The sequence below is a fragment of the Eulemur rufifrons genome, chromosome 6, assembly GCF_041146395.1.
Source record: "Eulemur rufifrons isolate Redbay chromosome 6, OSU_ERuf_1, whole genome shotgun sequence".
NCBI classification, from domain to species: domain Eukaryota; kingdom Metazoa; phylum Chordata; class Mammalia; order Primates; family Lemuridae; genus Eulemur; species Eulemur rufifrons.
Window position 1 is genome coordinate 21,495,385 of NC_090988.1, and position 18,979 is coordinate 21,514,363.

Consider the following 18,979-nt stretch of genomic DNA (forward strand, 5'->3'; position numbering starts at 1 on the left):
AAGGTTGGGGGACTCGTGCCTGGTTCACAGTGGGAGCTTCCAACCTGCCCGCTGGACTGATGCTCACAGCAATTACATGGGGCACTGTTGGATCACCCCCCCGCCGTGACACGGAGGCTCTGTGCTGATCTGTGACATGCCGCCCTGCAGCAGGGAATCGCCCCAACTGGGAGACAAACACCTTCAAAGCTGGCACGAGTTGGCACATCACAGCTTGGCCCTGTTCACAGAGATAGCATGAAGTGCTGGTCACAATACCAGGACCAAAGTGCCTCCTAGAATGTTCACCAGTCCCAGAAAATATTCAGCAAGTCAGCTTTTTTCCACTGCATGGGCAACAGGGTCACTTAATTTGCCCATGATGTCAGCAAAACACTCGGGTGAATCGCTGTGGTCTGGCTCTCTTAACATGGGCACTTAAATACTTAAATGCAAGCAAAGCCATCTAGTTATTGAGGGGAGGACGAGGAGCACAGAGTTAGAATGAGGGGGGCACGTGGTGATTTTAATAATCTGATGCACACTTGAGAAGGGACTTAGAATTCTTCCTCTGCTACGTCATTTTTCGGTATGAACCAAAAATGCAACAAGTAGCAGATATGCAGAAACCTCTCTGTAAACCTAGCACAATGCTTTTTTAAAATAGAACTTAAAGAAAGAGCTCTCAAATTCTTTTTACTGCCACGAGAAAGGGGGGAAAACACCTTATGAAGTGGCACAAAAGTATCTGCAAGTGGTCAAAGTCTGGAGGTAAAGCTTTTTCCAATTGCAAAACCTTCCTCTGTTACACACAATGCTCGCTCGGTGGCTGTGGCCATGGTGGTCGTGACAGGTTCTTCCAAAGGGGGACACTGATAATTTTCATAGGAACTTGGCTTTTAAGGAAATTTAATTTTTGTGTTCAAGTTCCTAGCAGAGCAAAAGAAGAGTCACTGCAGGGAAAAGCAATGAGACAAAGGTGTAGGACGCAGAATTGCCTCCCAAGGTTGCTGCAGGTGTCAAGCAAGGTGTCCCCAGAGAGAATGTGGTTGTTTAAAAACAAATGTGGCAGTGGGGATGTCCCAGTGATGTCCAAGGTGACAAGTGTGACGACAGACACAGGAAGGGGAGGGGGGGAGAAGGAAAGAGAAGGTAGAGACAGAAAGAGAGAAAAAAATAGATAAAAAGAAAAAAATTAGGTCACCTATAGAAAATGCAGAATCAAAGGTTAATTCAACTTAGTAAATTAAATTGACAAAGGTTAGGGGAGATCGCAGTGCGATTTCAATACCATAAGGCCAGTTCAGAAGCTCAGCAATGCCAGAAGCAGCACAGCAGGGTTAATTTCGGGGTTAGGGGTCAGCGAGCAAATGAAATTAAAGTGAGAGAACAGAAGCCTCCACAGTAAAGTACAAGAGTTGGATTAGGAGAGTGTTACCTTTTACTAAGGTGAAGCCTCTTGGACACAGTCACTAGTGTCTCCTAGTGCCTGGCGTCTCCACCCACGGTGGCAGAGATGCACTGGATCACTGCACTGAATCAGCCGTGCACAGGGATGGGGACGGCCCTGTCCCAGTTGAAGCAGACTTTTCTCCCCATTGCACAAGTCCCCCACCATAGTTAAGGGAGTCTAGTTCTGCACCCCTCCTCACCTTCTGCCACCCAGCTGACCACAAATATACACCTTGCAATTCACAGAGGTTTTATTCTCAGACCCCAATTCAGTAGCCAGGAGAGTCCAACCAAGCACAGAGCCACCACCTTCTCAGACCTGTAGCAGCTGAGCCACAGAGCTATTTCGGGTGAGATGGGCCACGCTCCAACCCTCTCTGGCTTAACTGGGTCCCTGGGCAATTCACAAGAAGGACTCTGATGTCTCCAGCAGGTGCCACTCTGGAGGACTAGGTCTACCCAGAATTGCTGTCTCTGACACACAAAGCCCAGAAGCTGATGTTGCTGGCAGTACCCAGCATGTGAACACAGCACGTCCAAATCACCTACCTATGGAGTCTCATCCCACGGTCCAAGTGCCTGAAGGAGTCTGTCTTGCTGCAAAGGGCTTACTCAAGCCTCACATTCCCCCATCTCCTAAGTGTCCCATAAAGCCTGGGCAGATCTCAATACAGCAGACTGTAGATTTCAAGGAAATACTGACCAAAGAACACAAAGAAAGAAGGGCAGAGGAACAGCAGGGCCATCTCTATTTGGACATCCTACTAAGCAGTAATGAGGACGTTTCCTGCAGCCATACCCAGGTGCCTTGTCTTCAGTACCAATCATTGGACCAGTGCCTGTGCAGACACGCCCACCACAGCACGTGCTGGGAGCCTTCCTGACAATGCAGCGGGGACCATTTGGTGCTTCTGATCTACGGCTTAAAACTCACCTGCCAACTCGCTGGAGGCCCCCACACAGCTACCAGGCACACACATTCAAGCACAGACAACCATCGGGACCCACGCACTTGTTTCGTTTTGTTGCTGTTTGACTAGTCCACTTTGGCACACCCACCCCTGTGTCGTAGGCAGCCCAGACCCTTCTGGCCTGTTTCCCCCTGGGAGGAGCAATCGTGACAACTGAGCCAAGAGCTGGGCAAGCATGGCAGGGGGCTGACTGAGGCCATCTTCCTACCACACCCAAACATGGTACGGCGTGTGAGGCTCCCCACCAGGCTGCAGCTGTATGTACTAAGCCCACCTTCTCAGCCTGTGGTTGGCCTTTGGCTAGTCTGGAAAAGCAGAGTGATGTTGAAGAGCTCATTCTTCTCTGAGGATTTGGCCAAAGAGGAGACTGGCCGTCAGCGGCAAGGTAAGAAAGCAGAACTCTCACTTTATTCCCACACTTGAGTCGGTCCTGGATCCCTAGAGACACATCTGCATCTCCTAGAACTGCTGCCATCATGGTCTCTAGCAGACTGGATTGCTTTCATGGATGGTGCTTTCCAGCAACTAATGTCTCCACTTGTTCTGTGTCAAGTGGTTCAATTTAATCTTTGTTTCAATTGAAGGGCCTTTGGCAGATGGGGTTTGTAACTAACTGGGCATCATCTCTTCCTTCCCTTGGGGTTGCCAAAGGGAAGAGATCTGGACCACGGTTGTGGAGATAAAGCGGGCATTAGATAGAAAGCACTTAAAAACGGTTATTTGGTCCAAGTATGAAGTGGTAGATGGCAGATAAGGTCTCAAAAAAGGATCCGTACTCAACCAGCTTCTAAGGCTGGGCTGGAGCTGGGGCATTTCCCATCTGAAGGGTCCAATGGACTGGTTAGCATCAGTCCTTCAAGGCCAAATGAGACAGGACCTTTTCCCCAGGATGCTTGGCCAAGCCTTCCTGGGGGTCCAGTACATCTCAACCCATTGCACAGATAGGTACAAAGCAAAACTAAGCTTTGCATGGGCAACCAATCATGAGGATGGCTGGAAGCAAGCAAGTTGTCAGGGTTGTTCAGGCACATTAGGAGGTGCAGCACTTGTGCATTAATTCAAAGCGGAAAACTAACAGAAAGCAGAGGTGGCCATACCTGGGATGGCTGTGGGCTGGGCCGAGGTCCTGAACACAAAATGAGCCGCCTTGGATTTTCCTTGCTGGTTCTCAGCCACCACGTAGACCTCATACTCAGCATTCCAGTCCAGGGACTTGAGCATGACATGGTCACTGCCGGACGGGAGCCTGATCTCTGGTTTCCACTCGGAGGAGAGCTGGGAGAAACCGGCAAGAAGGATACAAAACATCAGAAAGACCTAGATAAAAATGCTGGGAAGACCAGCTAATAGGCAGAACGTAGGGGAGTCAATAACTGTTGGTGCAAAACCATAAAAATCAGAAGCAATGATAGGACAAAATGGTCTTTATTCTTTACACAGGTCAGGAGGTAACCCTGCATGTTTGCAATTACAAACAGCAGCAGATGCCAGTGTGGCATGGGCAGGCCCTTCAGCGTCCCACCACCTTCAGGGCATGCAGGGGCTCAAGCTCCACCCGTGTCCCCCAGGCTGCACTCTGGAACACTGGCAGCCGTGTTCGGCCTGTGGTTGAGGCTGGATGCGGAGCGACCTTGTAGCAAAGCAGTCTTCCCAGGCAAACCGGTTTGCACCACCCAAAGAGATGCCTTTAGGAATACAACAGTGTTCATGCCACCGCCAGTGACTGTATGGGGAAATGCTAGAAGGGGACACTAGTTTCCTTAGAATCTAAAGAGGAAGCCTGGGCTATGCTCTAAGTTAGCTTGTGTTATGTCACTGTGTGGCCCCATTTTAATTTAAAACAAAGCAACTGAGCTGTCTGTGTTTTCTCCTCTTTCTCTATCTTCCTTGGCAAATATCATTATAAAAGAGACAACCAGAATAAAAAGCAAATATTTAATGAAGCAAATATTATGTTATATAATACATATCAATAATATATAATAGTAATATTTAGTAAAAATTAAGTTTTTGATGTGAGAGAAGATGGCTGTTGAAATTTGGCATATCTTATTGTTGCGCCCCAGTTGTGTCTTTCTAACACGGAGCTGCCTGCCACAGCCACCGCCGCAGCGGCTCTTCAGACAAACTGACGTCTGAGGTGGCCTCGTAGGGGAGACAGCTCCAGCCAAGCCTGCATCTTAGCAGTAACCATAGTTACTATTTATAAAGGTTTCCAAGTGTCAGACACATTTCTGGTTCTTTGCATATATTGTAACTAATCTTTCCAACAACTCAGTAAGCTATTGTATCTCCATTTTACAGATTAAGAAATTGAGGTTTTGGAAGATTGGGTGACCTATTCAGGTCACATGCTGGAAAGTGGTAACGTTGGAATTGGGCGCCATGTCTGTCGGCTCTAAAAACCCACGTTCTATCCACTGGGCCACATCAGCATAGCAGTGGCCCAAGGCACCCCACCCTGCCACATCATCCACGTCCAATGGGGTGTGCGGGGCCACCTGAGTAATCCTTGCATCCGCAGTGAGGAAGCCACAGAGACCTCTGGGCTGGGCCTTAGGGAAGTCAGCTCATACCTGCTTGGAAATTAAGTGGGAAAGAGGACTGACTATATTGACGGGGCCTGGCCACCCACCCACGTGGAAAGATGCCTGCAGGGCTCTGAGCTGGGCTGACTCTTCAGCCCAACCAGCTAAAGACCCCATGTCACTTCCTTGGGAGCTGACCACGAGGCAGACAGCGAGCAAATCAATTTCCTGGAGAAAGCCTTTGGGGGCTACTTGAAGAAAGAAAACTTCTCTCTGGTTCATTCTTTTCTCCCACTAAGAGGCTATTCCCAGTGCTCAGATACTGCTTCTAAATCTCTCAGCAACTAGTTGTGGCTGGCGATGGCCAAGTGTCATTCTCACACCAGAAAAGGAGAATGCGATTCTCAATTTGGGGTTGGGGATAAAAGGTGGATTCATGGGAGTCTTGGGTGGTGGGCAAACCAAGAGGAAAAGTCTTAAAGCCAGTTTGTTAGCAGGATTGGAACAGCTCAGGTGGCCGGGCAAAGCGCAGGTGAGAGAGGTGGCACTGTTTCAGGACCTTAGGCAGCCTTGGGCAGCAGCAAGAGCCCTGTGTCTCATTCAGGCAGACCTGGATTCAAACTCTCGTCGCATGCCCTAGTTACTTCATCAGTCAAGTGGGGATGGTCTCGAGACCTACTTCACAGGGTCCTTGTGCAGAGACTTTATCAAAGGTAGCAGTATTTAGATATCAGTATGGTATTTGCAAAAAGTACTCAATAACGGCAATTTAACTTTGTAGAAAAGTTCGAGAAACAGAAAAATCCATTATGGTGTGAGTTTGTCCTGGTCTCAGAAGTTTTGAAATGGTCCCAGCGTGGACATGGCCTAACAGCTTCCCAACAGGGCAGTCTTGGGATTTAAAACCCTGACCAGGGTCCATGAACCACCTGCAAGATGCAGAGGGAGACCTGGTCCCACCCTTGCCCCACCCCTGCCCCACCTGGGCTTTGCATGTTGCTGCCCTACCAGGATGAGTGTCAGGGTCGCAGGGACAGGGTAAAGCCTGGGAAGGAGGCCACTCACCGCTCGGTACTTGATCAGGTAGTGCCGGATGGGGGAGCCACCGTCATCCTGCTTGATCAGTTTCACCTTAATAGAGTTTCCATCCTCGCCCATCTGCCCTTCGAGCTTAGGTGCGCTGGGTTCCCCTGAAACAGCCAGTTAATTCGCATGAATTTCTCATCCACAGAGTGAAAATCCAGTCCATCAGAACGGGATGTATGATGGGGCGGGGCTGGACACTTTTCTTGCTTTCTCAGAAATTCAAATGGTTAAAAAGCAATACAGATAAAACTTTGAATTCCAGGTAGATGCCTCAGACTTAGGCCAAACTGAGAGTGACTTTTGGGAATGTTCTGGGAAACAGTCTTCCTCTTAGCAGGTTCCTCTCGCCCTTTTAGGAACAGGCTTTTTTCTGTCTCTCTCACTGGTACTTGCACGCCTTTTGACTGCTCTTACAACTGTAGGTTTAATTTTTGTGAACCTGACACATCTTGAGGAACAGCCTGAAATATGGGAAAATGTAGGTGCTTGAGTCGAAAACTCACACCCATAAAACTATTTTGCAAAACAGCCCGAGTTCTTCCCTGGATACATCACTCACCCAGCTGGGGTCTGATGCCCTCTTGGGAGTGAGTAAGGCTGCGTTCTTGTGACTAGCTTTTCATGAATTAAATTTTATTACTTGGGTGCATTTAAAAAAAATAACAAGTTTCCAGTTGTGATTAAATAAAGCACAAGTTGCCACAGGCAAGTTTCCTGAAAGTATCCCGCATTTATGGCTCAGCTGAGTGAGTGATAATCCCTGGCACTTTAATGTGTTAAAGTAACAATCCTTAAAGTCTTTTTCTTTGTGAGAGCAGAGAGAAAAATGTCTTTAGCTTTCTCAACAGAAAAGCAGTCATTGTTTCTTTTTATTTGCAGTGTAGGCTCAGCTTGTAGCTCTGTGAATACAAGGTTGCGAAGGAAGATGAAGAACTACCAGGGCTGGGATGGTTCTTCAGTAAGATGCCGATTTACTTTAAGAGAAACTATTTCATTAATAGGTGCTGAAAGCACTTGGAACTCTTGCACTTCCTGGGAGGCTCTCTCTCGGTATCTATTTCAGAGGCTACAAAACAGTTACCTTCTGGGTGGGTCACCCTGGCTTGCTCTCTGACAAAGAGAATCGCAGACATGTGACAGAAGAGCCAGAAGAAGTTTTGTCACCAGGCTTGGATCTAATCACTCTTAATTGCACCACTGGCCATTGTCATTCACGAGAAGGCTGCTGGCATAGCCAGTGTCTGGCTGAGCCTCCTCATTCAGCTACTCTGGGAACCTCCTCCCTGCGTCGCGGGACGGACCAGGGAGAGAAGCTAAGGTTGAGCCCTGCTACTTACAATGGAAGGGCCTGCAGCACACGCGTCACCTGGGAGCTTGTTACTAACAGAAAAGTAACAAGATCCCTTGGTGATGTTCTTGAACATTTAGGCTCGAGAAGTAGCAGTAACAGGGACACACAAAAGCTGCCACAGGGAGGATACATAATCTTGACGTCTGAGGGATATTTAGGAAAAATTGTGCTTATTATTTGTTTTCTTTAATCAGTAATTAAAGAAAATTAAAAACAGGAATAAAAAAATAAATGAGCTTCAGGCAAAGACTTGTCCTGTTTTAAAGCCACTATCTAGCCACCGGCCCCACTATTCAGGGCAAACGATTTTGCAATTTGGTTTAGACAAGTCAAGGAATGTAGGCTTTTCAGCTTCCTTTGGCTGTCCCAAGTCTTGGACAATATGTCAAGTATGTGTACACCATTATAAACACCCAGGGCTAAAAAGCAACTCAAAGTGGTGTATCCTTTAGAGTAGGGCAGGAGCTCTTTGTAGAGTCAGCAGTGCTGAACAGATGGAAGGAGGAGACACTTTACAAATTCTATTCTCTGGCTGAATTACAGTGACTGACTCATCCTGGTTAGCTCGAACATTCCAGGATCTAGCACTGCAAGTTGGGAAACCCCCTCCGTCCTAGGAAACCGGGAACGGTTGGTGACCCTAGGCTGACTGGAGGTGGATGTTAATCATTCTACCTTTCGGGGAATCAAGACACTGACTCTGTTGAATGACCCCCTTGCCCTTGGGAGGAAGGGCTTTTCATCCAGGTGCACCAGTGGCCTTTCCAACACACCCATCAGGTGAGGCCACGTGGTTCCCCAAGGCCTCCACGGGAGGCAGACAGACACCAGTGCATGGGGCTGCACCTTCCTACTATTTCCTCTCAGAATTGAGCAGTGTGGGTTTCCAAGGCCGAATCAATACTGCAGGACACTGTCTCTGAACTCTGCATCGTGGTGGTCTGTTGCCTTAGCCAAGTCACTGCCTCGGTCTCCATATTTGCAAAATACAAGCGCTGGATCAAATGCTCTCTAGGGTCCCTTCCGGCTCTGCTGTCATGTGACACAGTGACGGCCACTGCGCTAGCATGGACTGCCAACTACACCTGGGCTAGTTCTCATGGCACTGTGGAAAACAGTACAAAAAATACATGATCTCCAACTAATTTTAGGGAGATTGCACCCCAAGGTCAACAGTTCCACATTTCTAAGGCACAAAGGTTTCAACTTTTTGTTCTACAATGCTGAAATCAAGTTATTTCTAAAAGTCCTATTTTTGAAAAGAATCCCCCCACACCAAGTCTCTTCAAAGATATATGAACAAAAGTGTCTCCCAGGAATCCCCAAAGAAACCAATAGTCCTGATGAAGGTACTCTCTTATCTTTGGATTTGTTTTAGAAAATATACAATTAGAATCACAGAAAATCCACTAAAAACTGTACCACTGTTAGAACACAGTTCTCACATTTATTAATTACCAATATAATTTGCTAACTGCCATGTTACTCTGATATGTGTGTATTATTTTCTCATAGAATTTATATTATTTTATATAATATTTAGATATATCATTAAGGGTGCTTTGCCTATGATTTATTCAACAAGTGTGTACTGAGTATCTATAAGGTACCAGGAAATCTAATAGGATTGACGTCTCAAAGGTGGGTAAGACACGGTTTTGTTTGCCAAATGAAAAAAACTTAAGTTATGATCAAGTCTTTTAAAAAATGCTAGGGCTCTTGGACAGAAACATAATGTTTCCTATGATAGTATTTCTAAAAGAAGATCATACTCAACTAACATCATAGAGATTTTGACCAACTTGGTGGCTCTGTGACTTGCTGTAGGTACTTTAAGAAATGGAAGAGTAACTGCTTAATCAATTCTTATTCATTCTCACATGTTTCCTGTTGGCCATTTTTCTTAAAGATTAGAAATGGGGTTAAAGAAACTGTCCTAAGCTCTCTGCATAAAGCTGTGCCTGGCGAGGGAGGGGCTGCAGCCAGGGAAATTGGGCCCTGCCATTCAGGAGGCTCACTGCTTTATCGAGCGCATTAGCAGAAGAAATGATTGAGAGGGGCCCAGCGTGCACTGTGTTCTGAGATGGCTGCTCTGATTGAAATCATTACAGGTAATTTCAGCAAAACCAATATTGTAATTATTTATAAATGTTGGTTTGCAATTCAGCAGCACTCGGCAGGTGGCTCCACGATGACCCCTGGGGTTAATTACACCCTTTGAGCCTGGCTTCAGGCATGAGTCCAATTTTTCCCCCAAAATATTTTATGTGAAGACTAAAACAGCAGAACCTTAAAAAATAAACCTTGCCAATAACAAATAGAAAATATTGGGCAGTTCTGGTATTTACTAGAGGAATGAAATCATAAATGCAAGGAAAAAAGAATGTATTATAGCAGCCAGATATATCATAGGCAGGTCCTGTGAAATTCCCCCTTAGAAACCGTAATTGAAATGTGTATTTTTGGCCATGCAGGTGGTACGTTCTTCCTTTGTAATCACTGTGCTACTGTGTCCTTAAATCTGAGTGTGCTTCATGGCCTTCCTCTCCTCAGCAGAAGCCCTGGGGGTTAGAAAACTGATGCTGGACATCTGAATTGCACAACAAAAATCAGAGCAAGTCCAGGGCACTCGGACAGCATTTGTGAATTTTAGAAGGACAACAATATTGTACTTCCCACTCAACGCAGCCCAAGCACTAAGAGTTAGTTGTATCTTCCGAAGGAAATGCTGAGGTGTCAAACTGCCATCCCCAAGGAAGCTTCCCTCTGTGTTCAGAGTTCACCCACTCTTCCCTCTCCGCAGAGACCTGCACAAAGTTTTGGATATCTGAGTATAAACCAGTGATGGATGTAGGGCTCGAATTAAAATCTTTTACTTTTCCTATAATCCCAGCAATTTAGGAGGCCAAGGTAGGAGGACCACTTGAGGCCAGGAGTTCAAGACCAGCCTAGGCAAAATCGAGACCCCCGTCTCTAAAAAAAATAAAATAATAAATTAGCTGAGCATGGTGGTGCATGCCTATAGTCCCAGCTGCTTAGGAGGCTGAGGCAGAAGGATTCCTTGAGCCCAGGAGTTGGAGGCTGCAGTGAGCTAGGACAGTGCCAGCCACTGTAATCTAGCCTGGGACAGAGAGTGAGACCCTGTCTCTTTATTGAAAAACAAAAAATAAAACAAACAAAAAAATCTGGCTTTAAAAATACTGTTCATTTTGTTCATCCTAACTCCTGTTTCCTTTGGTTGATTATTTCTTACAAGCAATTTGAGATTTGTGTATACCTTTATATTATTTGTTTTTAAAAAGTCAAAAATGTATAATTTAGCTATTCAAATATGAAGCCTATTCAATTTTTCCAACTCGGGAACATTATGATTACCTCCAGAGGTTACAAGTTTGACTGGTCCTTAGAGGTTCAGCCAATTACCTTAGGGAATCAGGATATAGAATACAGAATTATTAGATCACTAATTATCTTTCCTGAAACAGAGCTCTTAGTCCTAGATGTCAAACAAAGAACTGATGTGATCTACGTTGCGTATGTTCTTGGATCCTCAGGACTCTCTGATGCCTCTTTTGGGAATCTCCCTGGCTGTTCTAGCAATGCTGGATGGCTTTCTGACAGTCCCAAAGAATGGCCTGACAGTGTAAAGATGAGTATCAATCTGACTTATGCATTGTTCCTCCAAAATCAGGCCTTTGGAGTAAAGTCTTCTCTTTCCCCTGAGCTCTTTCCTCTTCCATGTAACGGATTTCCTTGTGTCCTGGGGTGACCACACTCTCTGCCATCCTAGACCCTGGCTCCAGAGAATGCTGGGATACAGAGTGAGTGGGCAGGGGTGTGGCCATTTCCCCAGCTTTTACAGAACTGCAGCCATGCTCACTGAGGCATCTGGTCCGTAGATCCTTCGTGGTGCCACTTTCCTTAGGGATGACGAGCCTGAGAGTGTGTGTGTGTTGGGGTGGGGGTGGGGTGGCAAACAGCAGCACAAAGTGCAAATTAAACAGCAACGAATGAGCTCTGACAGACTGAACCACAAAAATACCAATTCCCTTCTCGCGGGTGTCGTGAAAACACCAACGGATTAATTGATCAATTATCTTTGTTTCATCATCCTAAAAAGAAAATATGACCACGAAGGTATGGCTTGTGGTTATGGGGCTGATCCAGGCTGAGGAAGTTATGACAGAAATAACTATCACCAACAATTAACTCGGCTCCTGCCTCCAAGGCCACAAGGGGGGTTTGTGCACGTCTTCAACGCTATTTCATGGACATCAGATTAGTTATGAAGAAGAATGAGGCTCCTGGGATGCTTCAGCCCTCATCCTGGCAACCCTGGGAGAACTGGGTCCCTGCAGCGGCCCCTGGTCCCGGCCCACGGGATTCAGGATAATACACATCACTGCCTTCTTCTGCAGCCCCTTCCTGCTAACTCCCTACCCTGGGAACCGCCAGCTCGGGGAATCCTTAGAAATAAAGGATTAGAGCAGAAACCCTGGTGCAAAGTCTGTGTCGACCTGCCAGAGGTCGAGGCAATCCAGACACACAGCTGTAAAAAATAAAGGGGGGAGTGGAAGGGGTGGTTAGTGATGTTTTCAATCTAAGGAGGAAGAGTGGGTGTTAAAGAGCTTAGTTCATCAGAATCAGCATTTCCTAGTACGAGTCAGTGTCAGTAGCTAAAGAAAAAAAATGTGGTTATGAACGGGCAGGGAGGGAGCCATGCTCCAACATGCAGCACACAGACAGGAGGGGTGCAGGGCTGCTCGTCACACGCATGCTGTGGGTGGAGAGGCAGGGCCAGTCCCATCTACACAGAGTCCTCAGTAGCTGATGCACAAAGCCACGGCTCCGCGGAGTCATTGCAGGAAGCCCTGTAGTTGCACGATACCATCGAGGGGCATTTTAGCTCACCACAGTGAACTCACGCCTGCCATCGCGGGACAGGTGTGTAAGCTTATCTGTCTCTCCTGAAGCTCTACGTGCAAAGCTCTGTGGGCTCAGGAGCTAAGGAACCATGGAGAACAGTGCCCAATCCCCACTGCAACCTCCCTTCTCTGAGCTGCCTTACTTCGGTCAGTGCTGCTGGACGCCGTAAACACCACCCAATTGAACTTAAGGTGGAAGGAGCACCCGGCATATGTTAAGCATAGCCAGAGGGTGGGCAGGGAACACTGGATTTCATCAACTGTTGGGTATACAACGGACAGGAGAGAGTCTCCCAGCTCACTTTAACCTTTCTAATTTAGGCCCAATTCAGCTTAAATCCTTACTAATACCCAGGGAAAGGAGGCAATAACTGTCCTTAACTAAGCTTTATTTCTCTCCCCCACAAATTTTATTGGCTCTGACCTCTCCATTCCCTTAAATTTTATTGTTAAAGGCCATTTCCTGCAGCTCGCGGCTCACCTGAATAACAAGTGCTCTGCCTTGCAGGAGAGGGTCTGTCATGGATGAGAACAGGGTTTGATGAGGGGGTAATCATAGCTTTGGAATTCCATAAGGCTCTCAGTGATTTTTTTTTTTTTTTTTTTTTTTAGTACTGGCCACATTTTTTACCGACAGCCAAGACCACTGCGAAGGAGTGTTTCTACGGCAACTGAAGAAAACATCTTCAAACATTTCTTGCCTTGCTTAAAATGTCTGGAAGAGATCGCTCTTCAGAGGAGAGTCAGTTAGTCTCTCCCTTGTTAACACCGTGCTTTGCTTCATTCTGCATTATAGCATTGCACAGAAATGACCACACTTGTCTAAAAAAAGAAACTGACAGGTTTCAAGTCTCACATCCAGCATCTGCTCAGACTTAAGATTTCCTGGGGAAAGTCCATGCACCTCAGCCCCCGAGCAGTCACTGCAAGTCTGAAAAAAGTCTGCTCCTTCTGGAGGTTACCCTTAGGGAGACAGTGAAACCACAATATTTTGGGTGGGTCTTGGAGTTTAGAAAATCTTAGGCTCCCAATATTCTCTGCCCTAGGACTCATCGGTTAAGACAATTTTTTAAGGTCAAATTTATTAGCATGAATTGCATCTTTCGCTCTGGGACATTTTCTCACTGTATTGCATACCATGTAAGTATCAAACATCTCCTTTTTGGAAACGAGGGCAGCTCAAAGGCAAGTCCAGGAGTCTGGCTGTAAATGGGACTCTGCATTATGGCAAAGCTGCCACACCCACAAAGCCGAGGGCCTCAGAGATGGCACAAGTGGAGGGTGAACGAGAGGGAGCATACACAGGCTGACACAGGTGAGGAGGATGAAACAAAAGGACAGACCAGGAACAGAGAACATGCGAGACGAACTATTGACGGTTTTGACTTTGTGGATGTCGCCCAATCAGTTCTCAGAGAAGTGAGGTCTCATAGGGACCCCTTGCATGCATGGGCACATGGGGGGTTATTGGTGTTAGTTTTGCTTTTGTGGTCAATGCAGCCCGTGTGTGTTTCAGGGTGTGAAGTGAAAAATTTCAGTTAGGAGCAAACAGAATGCATATGACTCGCAGGGCAGGTTCTGAATAGGTGTTTAATTTTAGTGGGGGAAGCCGTGAGCAGAGGCTTCCTTCTCTCTTTATGGTAAGCGAGAAATGTTTTAACAAGGTTGTGACAGTCACAATATTAACTCATTATTTTGTCACCGCTATGTGCTTAATTAGGCTATAATTTTATTTCCTTTGCTGCAAGGGTCAATCATGTGCTTCTTGATTACACGGAGATCTCCAGTCATGGTAATTGCCAAGTGACTTTTGCTTTGATTTTCTCCCCCTCTGCCTGGGGGAGGGCCACTCTTAAAAAGTGACACCTCAGTAATCGCAGTCAGACTGCTCTAATCCAAATTCTTAAATCTCTTTTTTCAGAAAGTCCTCAATTTGCATGAATTTTATGAAGCGCTCTCATTGGTTTTAAACAAACACAACCTTTGCAATTGATAGATTTCTCTCTGTAGCATTTCAAGGTTGTAAACATTTTCAGGGGAATGTAATTCGTTTTAGAATAACTGTGATCTTTAGAACTACTGAATAAAGTTAAATTAACAATGCCATAAAGCTAATTTAGCAAACACCTTTCTGGGCAATAATTTCTACGAACCATCCAGTAAAAATTCAAGTTTGCAAACTGGGCAGTGGCCAACATGGTTGTGCCATCAAGAGCAGTTTGTGTGACCAAATTTCTGGAAGCAAAATATTAAACCAAAGGCTGTCATAATATCAAATTGTCATGTCAAGGTTGCAAGGAACGATGGATTCTGGACGTGATTTGAGGACAAGAGGAAATCTCTCAATGGCTTTGCTGAGGAAATCTGAGACAGGAAGAAATGAGTTGGGCCCTAGGTGCCAGGCTGCGGTCCTAGATTTATTTCACTAATCAGAACAAAGAGTTTTACCTTCTGTTCACCAGCGTGGACGACATCATCAGCACCATGCAAGCCACATGACAAAGTCACATGATACGCACGCACATGATTGGTTGAAAGGAAAGTGGAGGAGGTCACATGGAAAATACAAAAAAATTAAAAACTGATGTAAACAATGGGCAGGGAGAAAAATCAACAACAAAATCACAGACTAAATAAAAGGAGGAATCAAATTAAATTAGCAGCATATATAGGAAACATTGGGAGGACAGTGAAACTGCCCAGAAATAGAATAATAAATCATAAAGAGCATTTGGTTAACAACACCAACAAGCATTAGCTACAGCTGCAACACTGCATATTAATACCACATCAAGGAGCATGTAAACTTGGTTTGAAATGGGGTGGTGTTGCTGTCAGGACTCAGATGTCAAAGTCAATCCAGGAGACTGTTAAAGGAAAAGAAAAAAGCACGTTATTATTATTCACAGATTCCAGAAACGTCTTGGCATCCTTGGGAAACAAGGGCAATGAAACAGAACACGGACCATCAAGGAAAAGTCCTGAGATTTTTAAGGCGAAGACTGTGTGCGCTGGAAGAACAAAAGATTGCATTAAATTAAGAAAAGCCATTTCATGTTTCCTCTGGTGTAACGAAGAGAGGGAGCCTGGGCTGAGTGAGGCCGGGTGGACACGGGCCAGAGATGGTGGCTTTGAGGACCTTTTATCACTTCTCTATCCACATGCCCACATCATTCCTCAGGCCCCAAAGAGCCTCCCTAAAGTCAAGACTCAAATAAAGGAAGAGGCCAGTGCAGACTGGGGAATAGGTTTCCTTCTGGTGGTTGGGACAATAGCTCAGCCGACACTGAAGAGCAGAGACTGCAGTCCTGGCCCAGTGAGCTGACAGCCTGACATAAACAAATGCTCGGCCACTTATGGGTAACGTTTTATCTTTAGACTTGTAGCTGCACTGATAAGACATGAATTTGAGATTTACAATGAAAAAAATAGTCTTCTTATGTGGACTTATCTATGTTCCTTTGGGTCCTATGTTGTATTTAAATTCTAATTTGCGATGGAATTTAACCCTGACTTAGTAAAGGGCATTTTGGGTTTCCCACCTTAACTTTTACAAGCCAGAGGAAGTTCTGGCCATTGCCAGTTAAGGCTAAGGGAGAAGAAGGGCAAAGAAGGGAGGAGAAGATAGCTTTCTTCCCAAAGCACACTGCTGATCAAAATAATTTCAGAGAAGTTTTTTTTTTTTTTCCAGAGAAGTTTTTTAACCAAGTTATGTATTCCCTTGCCACTGTGAGCTGGTAGAATGTGCACTTCTTATTGCGCACATTCTGTGTATTGATATTACACACATTCTGGCATGTTCCTACCAAGGATGTCCTGCAGAGATTATATACAGCTGAGCAGTTCCTCTTTTGATTTTATTTAAGATGTGTTCATTCGCTCATAATTATAAATGGATCAAGACACACACATGCAAACACACACACATATGCAAAACTGGGAGATAGTTATTTTCAACCTTGCTGCTTGATGATCAGGGATTTCTGTATGCTCACAGCTACTCTGTTATTAGTTACACTGCAATTCACATGTGCTACATTTTGCCTTCCCGGGAGGAATATGCTCATGCTAAATACAGGCTGCTGCCCAGTTGTGACTGTCTTTCCTTCGTCTCAGTATCCACTGGGACCTACAATTTGGGTCAGTAGTCAAGTGGTTCACAGTCAAATGACTCAAACTTGCTTCCCTTTGGATGTCACAACTAAGCATTTTATCTGTGGGCAGAAAATGTCTGATGTTTAAAAATTAAAGACGTATCAGGAGAAAAACATCTAATTCCTTTTTCAGGAAAAATCTGGAACCAAGATTGTGTTTCACTAACTGAGAAGACCAACCTACAGTGATACACCTTAAATCTGACACAGTTGTGCAAATGCATTATGTAGCTTTCTCCTGCTACACCTGGACACACATTACACCAAGCTGAAAAAGGACAGGAGCAACACTGTAGCTGTGGGCTGCTTTCCTTTTCCAAATGCAAAGGGCCCCATCCTCTGAATTAAACTCGTGTGAGCACAGCCCATTGTCACTGGCTCTGCTCTGCAGACAAAATGAAACCTCAAAAGCATCAGGAATTAAAATTCATCACAGCACACACACGGAAGGAACACCAAGAAAGCAGACCCTTAGCTGTTTTCTGCAGTTGAAAAAAGAGTCATTTCATGCAACACACAGAACCAGGAAACTCTTTCCTTCTCTGTTCAGTTATGTATCAGAAGCCTTGGCCTGAGGAGCGGGAGCTATACTTCGCATACCTGCTTTCTGCCTTCTCGCTCTGATTACTGCTCAATGGGACACACGTCATTTTCTGTGCACCCAGAAACATAAAATCGAAAACTCCCACACAGCTTTGGTGCTGAACACTATACACAGGCAGACAGACTCACGTTGACTCGCCGGGGGATTTAAGTCCCTGACATACATCTCACTTCATTAGAGCATCACAAAGGCCAGCTAGCACCATGGTACAGTGGTGATTCAGGGCAATGTGCTCTGCAGAGAAAGCAGACACAGTCTGGCTCTTGACTCTACCATCAGGAGATGAATTCCAGCACTTTCATCTGGACTCACAACCCAGAGAGAGCCAGGGTTAGGCTTCTGTGGCCCTTCATTTTTCTAGCACGGAGGTGGAGGCAGGAGAGGAGAGAGAAGGAGGGGCTCTCTCCTTCCCGTGTGCTCTGTGTGCAGGGAGACAAAGGAGGGCGCGCTGTCAGGAAGCAGCAGCTCCTTCCTCCTCGGCAGCTCCCTCTGCCTTTCCCAAAGCAGCCATTTTCTCCTGCTCCTTCCCTTGCTAATTCTGTATTAACATGGGTGTGTGCGTGTGTGTGCGTGTGTGTGCGTTTGTATTTCAGAGGGAGGGACAGAAAAAGCTAGCAAAGAGATGCTGTTCTCTTGTCTCCCGAGTGTTTCCCTAATCCTTTTCTATTTTTAACCAGACAGTCAATTTGGAAAGGCCTCCTCATGCACAGAGAATTCTTCAAATAATCACGCCCGTTCCTTTGGTGAGGCTCGGTTTGCTCTCTCAGCCAAGCACACAGCATGCTTAGGAAACCACACCAGGCTAGGGGCCTCCATGCATTCCCAACTGTTGCTTTTAATAAAAGGGAAAACAACAGGCAGTGCTGTAACCCAGAAGTCGGCTCCACGACAAGCAGCGAGCAGAGGTCTGGCCGAGAGCAGCTGAGCTCTGTACTCACTAGCCGGTGCTGTGGTTGGAAGGGCAGGAAGAGGCCAGGTTGCTATGGAAACATGAAGGACAGAAAGGGCACAGCAAGGTGAATGAGAGAATGGAGACAACTTATGTTCACGAATATATATGTATATATACATGTGTATGTATTTTATACATATCTAGGCATCATTATTAAGACAAATGGTGAAGGAGATATTTTCTCACTCTCTCTCTGGTTTATCAATATGAATATAAATATCTTAAAGAGATTATCAGATTTTGCTGACAAATGACTCACACAGCAAGAAAGAACAGAACCCTTTATTTTGATTCTTACTATTAGTTCCAGCTGCTACATGCTGCCCACTGTTTTCACATTTAATCTTTAATTTTCAGAAACACTTAAAAGGTAAATGCAATCTATCCTTCACTTTGGAGATTTGGGGAGGCTGAGGGGCCCCTCTGAGGTCACGGAGCTGTAGGCAGACGTGGTGAAGGTGGGACCTGAACCCAGGTCTGCCTGGTTCCAGAGGTTGCCTTAGTACCTCTTCTGCCACCGGGCAGTGCCTGGAAGAGCACTGTGTGGGGTGGCAGGGAAGCTTCTGAGTCAAACAGATGGACACAGAGGGCTTTGGCGCTTGGGGCTCGAGTCGCCGCCTGAGGCTGAGCCCAAACTGCAGGGGCTTCTGCTATTTTAAGGAGAATAAAGCCAGCCGGGCGGCACCGCTCTGCCCACACACTTGCCACTGTCTGCTGCTCCGGGCGGATGTTGGCATTGCATCCTGCGCCTGCCTCAGCTGTTGTGTCACTTTGCTGTCCCCCCCTAGAAAGCCAGGTTCAAAACTCCAAACAGTGGCAGGCCTGGAGTTCTCTCTACTACTGAGGGCTCAGGAGAACAAAAGGACAGGGCAGCGGACTAAAAATAAGAGCAGAAATCAAGGCTCAGCCAGGACGACAAAGCCTGAGACAGACCAGTCGACACCACTGCCGGCTTGGTGGTCCTGATGCAGGTGGGC

At 46.0% G+C, this 18,979-nt stretch overlaps 1 protein-coding gene across 15 annotated transcripts in view; it reads right to left on the reverse strand.

Moving 5' to 3' along the window:
• The window catches only part of NCAM1 (neural cell adhesion molecule 1), a 293,055-nt gene that overhangs the window by 14,562 nt on the left and 259,514 nt on the right, over window positions 1–18,979 (reverse strand). For 10 of the 15 annotated variants that reach the window (XM_069468926.1, XM_069468923.1, XM_069468922.1 and 7 more), the window contains 2 exons: window positions 5,996–6,120; window positions 3,500–3,677 (listed from right to left, as the gene is read on the reverse strand). In XM_069468926.1, coding sequence (XP_069325027.1) covers window positions 3,500–3,677; window positions 5,996–6,120 — 303 coding nt within the window. Of the gene's footprint in view, window positions 1–909; window positions 990–3,499; window positions 3,678–5,995; window positions 6,121–14,740; window positions 14,744–17,988; window positions 18,031–18,979 lie in introns of those variants that run through there. The other 5 variants (XM_069468921.1, XM_069468917.1, XM_069468915.1 and 2 more) reach the window with 3 other exon arrangements.